The sequence below is a fragment of the Wasmannia auropunctata genome, unplaced genomic scaffold (assembly GCF_000956235.1).
Source record: "Wasmannia auropunctata unplaced genomic scaffold, wasmannia.A_1.0 LD334486.1, whole genome shotgun sequence".
NCBI lineage: Eukaryota > Metazoa > Arthropoda > Insecta > Hymenoptera > Formicidae > Wasmannia > Wasmannia auropunctata.
In genome coordinates, this window is record NW_012028404.1 from 68,213 (window position 1) to 76,645 (window position 8,433).

The 8,433-nt window shown below is 29.2% G+C and overlaps 1 protein-coding gene across 2 annotated transcripts; it reads left to right on the plus strand.

Annotated features, from left to right (window-relative positions):
• The first annotated feature begins 1,406 nt into the window (after positions 1-1,406).
• Positions 1,407-8,404, plus strand: LOC105458655. Of its 2 annotated transcripts, XM_011704127.1 has the most exons (4): positions 1,407-1,733; positions 3,419-3,513; positions 4,238-6,392; positions 7,552-8,404. In XM_011704127.1, exons 3-4 carry the CDS (start codon positions 4,253-4,255, stop codon positions 7,890-7,892), a joined length of 2,481 nt encoding a protein of 826 aa, XP_011702429.1. In that variant the 5' UTR covers positions 1,407-1,733; positions 3,419-3,513; positions 4,238-4,252; the 3' UTR covers positions 7,893-8,404. The 2 variants fall into 2 exon arrangements, with proteins under 2 accessions (XP_011702429.1, XP_011702428.1); XM_011704126.1 differs by lacking the exon at positions 3,419-3,513.
• The last annotated feature ends 29 nt before the right edge of the window (positions 8,405-8,433 follow it).

Below are 8,433 nucleotides of genomic sequence, written 5' to 3' on the forward strand. Positions count from 1 at the left end.
AATGGTCGTGAACAATAGGTATGGTGGATGATGGTAGTGAGTGGTGGTGGTGGGAGTTGGTGGTGGGTGGTGGTGAGTGCTGGTGGTAGGTGGTGGTGATGGGTGATGGTGGTGGTAGGTGATAGTAAGTATAAAAAAAATTTTTATTTTAAAAATTATATGATATAAAAATTTTTCAAGAAAAATTTTTTACTTTAAAAATCACATGATATAAAAAAATGTGAAAAAAAATTTTACTTAATAATCACATGATATAAAAAATGATTGTGATGAGTAGGTGTCGTGGATGGTGGTAGTGGGTGGTGAGTTTTATTTTTTATCAATAAAATTAAAAAATCATTAAACATATTCTAATAATATTCTAATAATTTAATTACTACATTGATAACAATTGAAAGATAAATATTGTTGGCTGATTTTTAATATTGTAGTTGGATAATATAGTTCTCCCCCCCCCCTTCCCTCTGTAATATCATGTATCGATACATTGCAGTAAACTTTAAGTTTTAAACATATGAATAATAATATAAACTAAATAATTAATTTTATTCAAGTGGATTAACAAGTGAAATAATTTTATTAAACATGAAATAACATATGTTTCTCAAAGTTTGCGTTAATACTCTAGACAATAACACTTTATTTACATAATACTTACAGAGAAGCTAAATAGTATTTCTTCTAATAATATTAGAATAATAGAAAATTAGAAATACAATTTTTTTCTTAATTCATTATAGTAATTCTTCAAGAAAAATTGTACACCAACAATCGATAGACCACTCTTATCATCATGAGATTCAAGTAATTCTAGTATAAACTGCAGTCTCAATATTTAACTTGCGTACCAAACGTCGGTATAATCATATTTAATAGTATGTGTAAATAATAAAATAATACTAAATATAATTAATTATTCTGATTATAAGGAGAATAAGTATAAAAAGAAGAATAAAATAAAAAAAGTAACTCATATCAGTTTAATATATATAAATTTCGATTTTCCTATCGTCGCAAGAAAAGTTAATTTCTTCTTTTTATGTTTATGTCATCAAAGAGATTATCCAAGAGTGTGAGGATATTTCAAATATTTTCTTGTTTTTTAAAATACCACGTTAAAAATACAATCCTTGACATTTTTAATTAACACAAAATATTATGTTTACATTATATATACATATATACATATATCTAACACGTACAATAATGATATCTATTATTAGATAATGAGAAACACATATAATTTGTCATATATATCTTGTTTTAATTTTTTATGTTTTCAGGTCATTTTGACAAATTTAAATCTCGTTATTGTATTTAAAAAATGACATGATTACATACAAATAATTTTTATACATATTTAATATATTTTTATATATATTTAATACATTTGAAACGTTAAAAATATAATAAGCAATATAAATATTTTACATAATGAATAATATATTTGCAGCATCAAAAGTTGACTTGATGATGAAAATATTTACATGCTTGATAAAATACAATCCTTACATTTTAGATTTCTTTCTCATTGTCTTTTTCGAATTTAGTATGTACATTTCAACGTTAATACTCGACTTGACTGGCAAAGTGAACAGATGGACGCGTATTTGTGCGTCAGAGCAGCTAAGGAGAATCAAGTGAGTAAGATAGAGAGAGTTTGAAAGTAGGCCTTAGAGCCACTCACACAGTCAGTTGTCGACTACGTGTCTGGACGATTGGTTGGCATAATGGTGAGTTTTCGATTATTGTTAACCAATAACGCATTTTCTGTCAATAAAAACATATAAAGTATTGTAAATTTCTGTATGCAAATTTTATGTGTTAATGCTATATTCAAATTATTATGCAATGCCACGTGCACTAGTACATTATGTGCAAAAAGTGTTCAAAGTAACTTGTTCTGTAGAATTATTTCAAATTAAAAAGCGATCTTTTACGCGTTATTAAAGTGAATATATTTTTTTGAAATTTAAATCTTAGATGATATTTATTACATTGCCGATTTGTCGGCTTGTTGAAAGTAATTTATTTAACAACATTTGAATATTTTGGTATGTCATGTGAATGTTATATAACAAAAAATTTACATTTCTATATACAAAATTATTACTATAAAATATCGTTTTAAGTTTGCTTTTATCTTTTTATGAAATAGCCATTTGAATAATTGTTACAATATTATTATTGTTATTTAAATATTTTAAATGATATTTAGATAATAAGTATATATAAAATTACTTAAAATTTGTAATATTAATATAGAATTATTTTGTGAAAATTATGGTACTTATATTAAATTCTATTAAAAACCGATTTTTATTCTCCGAAAAGTAGTATGTCACTTATTGTTAATGGTTTAACTGTCTAATAATTTGTTAATAAAAGATTATATGATGCGCATTACCTAATATATATAATATCGCATAGATTATAAAATGTTCACTTCTAAATAACATAATCACTTACAAATATTATGATCTTTTATTGCAAAGAGACTATTAAATATTCTTGAATACTACGCACGAAATGTGAAAGTTGGCTCTTTCCGGCTACGTTTTTACTGTACACTTGTTAAGCATATTTTTCATTTCTATATAATCATCGTTGTATTTCTCAAGCGCATCATATTAAAGTTCGTACAGATTTAATTTTTCATTTTAAAAACTTTGTTTAGCAATCATATTTTTAACTTTAACTTATTAAAATAATAAAAATAATAAGTCTTTATTACATACAATTTATAATTAAAAAAATATATTATTTAGTTGTTAGTTTTCATCATTAAAATGATAAAAATGATTTATTACTGTTTTCGAGAATTTATTTCATTTGTTTATTTATTGTATATAATCCAACATTGTATACATGTATGTTTATGTGTGTTTATTCTGATTCTTCAAATTTTTATAATATTATGTAGATATACAGAGTGTTCCAAAATTTGCGAATCAAAATATCATAGCAAGAAAGTCTTCAAAAAATTAAGTAAAAACGTTATTTGAAAATTTTTATTTTAAGCAATAGTTTTTGAAATATAAGGGTTTAAATTTAGCCAATTATAGATTAGTACTCACGTGAAGTGCGCGACTGCTAACACTACGACATGCTCACGGATATTTTTCCGTTTAATCGTAATCTATAATTTGCTAAATTAAAAATCTTATATCTCAAAAACTACTACTTAAATTAAAAATTTACAAATAACTTTTTTACTTAATTTTTCGAAGACTTTCTAATTGCTATGATATTTTGATTCGCGAATTTCGGGACACTCTATATATGTATATAATTACATATAAACACAACTTTATTCAAATTTCTGACACAAATTATATAAATAATCTAAAATGGATTTTAGAAAATAATGCGTTTTATGATTTAAGTTTTAAAATAAATATCTCTATTAATTTTTTAGAGAAGTTTCATCAGAGAAAATTTATAAATTCTGGAATTTTGGAATTCTGGAAACAAATTTGAAAAAATATATCAAGAAAAGATTTCCATATTTATGTACGTCATACAGGTGCAAATTTCATTGCATTTTATACCTGAGAAAAGTAAATCGCGAAAATAATATAAATAGATATCACAAAAAGGTGATGGTGAGAGAATTAATCAAGTATAGGTATACTGTTTGACATCAGTAATATAGTCAAGGCTCCTTTTGCAATATTTGCTCATAAATATGAAAAACAACTTTGACATACATCTTGAACTCGTTCTTCTTTAACATAATTGAGCAAGCGTCGCAAACTGATGAAGTAAATAATATTATGTGCAATAAAAGATATTATATTTGTTGAAATTAAATAAAAATTGTTTTTCTAATCATAATAACATTACTTAATATTTGGATACAAATTATAAAATATAAATTTATTATTGCGCAATACGTGGTTTATAACGTTTCGTTAATTTTTTTAACGAAACAAAAATCATTCTTATTTTCTTTTATAATCCAACATGCACTTTTCTGCGCAATTAATCATAATAAGATCTTTTAAGACTATTCAAAAATTAATACAATAAATTATACAGGTACTTTATACACATATGTATAATGTTACATATAATATCTTACATAATACCTTCTTTACTTATTAAAAAATAACTACACAACTTTTTCATTTATCTAATTTGAATAGTAGTAATAATAAAAACTTAATGCTTCTCTCTCTCTCTCTCTCTCTCTCTCTCTGATATTTTCTAATTCAAATGATTATTGTTTTCATAGATTGTGCTATTCTGCATGCTGATTGTCATCGGCTTATGTCAGTGCAACGATCTCCCATCAAAAATTGAAGTTGAAAACTCAATCAACCGAACGATCGATGAAGTGGAAAGATTAATTCGTCAAAATTCCACTTTGCCACACCTCAATAGACGTGAAATTATTGATATACTTTTCAATATTACGTCCAAAGATCTCGAGACATACAAAAACAAAAAGACATTTGAAGAAGCAAGAAATATCTATCAAAAGGCTTTGATGGTAGTCCTGCCTTACAACGCAGAAGACGCGAAGGAAAGTATCAAAGATTTATATACTAAACCGCCGATAGTTCAATTAATTACAGATTCTTCTTCCAATCCGGAAGACTTGAAAGCGTGGAGAAATAAGAAACTACAGACAAACACGCAAGAAACGCAATATGATAAACAATTTCTTAAAAATTTTATAGTGACATATGCTCCAGAGAAAAATCTATCAAAGGAAAATCTAGCTGGGGAAACGCGATATAATAATCACAAAGAAACATATTCGGAAGCATCTTCAAACATGCAGCCTTTACAGGAGACACTAAAATTTGATTCAGCGCCAATCAAATTTAGCTTTAATCTGGAAAATCTGCAAAAGCAACCGGCTTTTACCGAAAAGCCAGCAACTGCTACTAGTCGACCAGAACTGTTCCAAGAATCTTCATTAACCAAGGACAAAGAAGTCTATGTAGTATATAGTACGAGTGCGACAACGATTCCCCCCCGAACAGTAGAGAAAAAAAATGTCACAGTGCTTAACGTGAGACCAGAAATCACGTCCCGTCCCTTAAAACATAATGAAAACATTTTATCTGTTGATCAATGGCAATATAACGCACCACACACAACAACGCAAAGTACCACAACCTTAACTCGCGCGAAACTTCCAGATACGCTCTTTAAAAAAATTCGTCACAAGCAACCAGTTTTTCCAACTGCTACTACACACATGTCAAACACACTGGAAAATATGGCCAGTAATATTAAGTACATTCCAGAAATTTCAAAAATAACATCTGAAAAGATGCAAATCGTGAACGCTGAACAATCAGCTCCTATCTACGTGACACCAATGCCCCTCTCTCCTCTTTCTCCTCTCCCTCTCTCCTCCTCCTCCTCTTCTTCTCCTTCGGAGAAATTAAAAAATATTTATAATTCCACTTACAATGTAAACTCCGGAGGCTTTCGCAGAATTACAACAACAACAACAACAATGCGCCCGGAAGTAATGGAACTACTTGCTTCAATTGGACTTCGGCCGAAAAATGCTACAAATGTAGAAGATGTATTTAAAAAGAATAAGGAGAGAGAAGATTTGGAGATAAAATCGCAAATTCCTAACAGTAACGGTTTAATATATACAACTTCCGAAAGTCTGACAGCTGCTATACCTGATTCACCATTGCTGATAAATACTTTCGAGAATCCTGTTTCAGAGCTCGGAAAAGGCATGAACAATCTAACACCTGATGTACAATTGCTTTTTCAACGATTTGGTTTGCAAACATCCAATCTGGTAACAACCACAACGTCCACGCTGAAGTCGACCATTAATACAAACTCTTATACTAATTTCAAGCCTTTGCCAACATCTAGGATAAAAAACGAAGATATGAAAGAATTTTTAGCGAAATTTGGACTTGGCGTTAGCGATAGCAGACAAAAAAAGGCCATGTCAGTGTCAACAGAACGGCCGTCGTTGATCGAGGTCGTTCCTGATAATATGAGGCAAATTCTAGAGAATATAGGTCTCGTATCCCGCAAAACATCGAGAACGACATTAAAGATGGAGAATATAGAACCAACAAAGACAACTAAATTTCACGTGTTTAAGCCGCACGAAGTCCGTGTAAAGGACGAAGAACAGAAAATGAAAATCAACGAACTTTTAGATAAAATCAGATTAATCCAGGAAGGAAAAGCAAGTGCAAAGGACGTGCGAAGAGCAGCCGACGATTTGCTTGCTACCACAAAAACTTTAAAGGATGGGCCGGATCCGCTGACTCTAGAAGAAATCATTGGAATTTACAACGTAGACGTAAAAAATGAAGTCAAAAGACAACAGAATCAGGAAGAAACCAAAATCACTACCAATGACGATCGAGCTCTTGCGAATACCACATCTACTGGTATAAAGAGACTTATGCTATCCGTTTTGGGCAGTTCGGAATTTTGGGTTGGACGGATTATTCAGGGTTTGGCGAAGATTAAAAGCATGTTAACCAACATGGGGAATAAGATTATGGGACCTCCCGATTAAATTGATTTATTCTGAAAGATATCATAACTAAAAATACTTATTCTCTTAATTTTCTCTGGCTATTAAAAACCTTGGTCTTTATATAAATCTAATTGAAACTGCAGATTAATATGACAAATTCTGATATGTTTTGGCATGCAATTTATCTAAGCAATGTTTCTTAAAGAGAATTTTTGCACGTAGACTTTTCCTTATGCATACGTTACTGCATCAAACTAGATATATACAACTTTCATCCTGCGTGCTTGTCCCCGAAGCATGTGCGTGTTGCATGTGATATGTTGCATGTGAATACTGGATGCATGTATGCTCGCACGCGAACCGGTTTGTAGCTCGATGTCATCATCATCGCTACCAATCACGCGATGGCTAAGCAAAAATTTACTCTTTGAAGATGGTTTCTTCTTCCATGCATAATATATACATACGTTGCGATAAATTAAATAGAGAAAACTCAGTAGAGAGAGAGAGAGAGAGAGAGAGAGAGAGAGGAGGGAGAGTGCGCTTTTATCGAAATCTTTATCAAAGATAAAGTTAGAATATTTATTTTTATTTATATTCTTCTCGATTCAACTGTTATTTGCAATTTCAGCCTTTTACTATAAATCTTCTTTTTATATAAATAAAATAATAAAATATCTTTCTTATTAAGATTTCATTTTTAATTTTTTTTTAACTAAAATATTTTTATCATATTTTTATATCTTTATCAATGATAAAACTTATTAAATATTCTCAACGCTTTTTATCCAATATCCTTTATTATCTTTTATTTCATACTTTTTACTTTTGTCAAAATTTCATTTCTTGTAATGTTTAATTTTTTTCTCTTAAATTACTTTAGTTTGTACCTCAAGTTCAATATCAATATTCACGAAATTATCACGTAATTTTAAATTGTAATTTTAATCACCGTATAATTATAGCATTTATTACAATAGAGCATTGAAAAATTTTCTCAGAAATACAACATAAAAAATACGAATGAAAGTACAATTAAATCAATTCATCAAAGATCTTGTCGGCAGAATCTGTAGACAACGTTTCTTCGACAACGACGACTATGACCACGATCCCGGTGACTTCAGATTCTACGAAAGATGGTTCAAACTTCCGTGATGTGTTGACACCAGTTCCGGAATTATCGACATCTGCAAGTACAAATCTCATGGCATTGGAAGAATCCTTTGGTGGTACTACTCGTGCACCGGATCCTATTCTCCCGACCAAACGAAGAAGCGGTTTGTATTTTCTCGTAGACTGGAATACCTTCCTCGAGGTCGGCGATGAAGATAGCGAGAAAGTGAATCTGAGATTTGAGCCAAAAGTTGGTGATAGAGCAAGATTTTTGCCAGTCAGCGTGCCCTAATTTATGACAATGTATCACTTTTAATACTAATAATATTGTTTCTGAGGAACATTAATTTAATTTATATATTCTAATGAATTTATGATTTTTAGAGATTAAAAATAAAATATTTACACAAAGAACTCTCTACCAACCAAAACCTTAATCTTTTAATTGACACATTCCATACCATTAATTTTCTTAGGTATATAAATCGCGATTTCTCGTATAATCTCTCGTAATAATTCTCTGGCAATAGTTGAGCTCTTTGAGCTCGTAGTTTAGCATATATGAGATTAAAACTTTTACTTATTTAATATCTAAAAATCATAAATATTAGAAGATATACATATGTATAATATTTCTTATCTTTCTCGAAATGTTATTAAAATTATTATAATATGAAAATATTTGATTTAGTTTTCTTAACAATAAATCCATTAAAATCGAATGTAATTAAATTATCAAGTGTACATATGTACGTTATAGTACAATCATGAGAAAGTAATTATACAATGTAAAACCTGTTTATATATATACCTATATATATATATATATATAT

What these genes read in the sequence shown, in the direction of transcription:
- LOC105458655 (XM_011704126.1), top strand. An exon ending in TGCGAATACCACATCTACTG is followed by an intron (nt 6,393 to 7,551) that starts GTATAAAGAGAC and finishes TCTTGTCGGCAG; the next exon opens with AATCTGTAGACAACGTTTCT.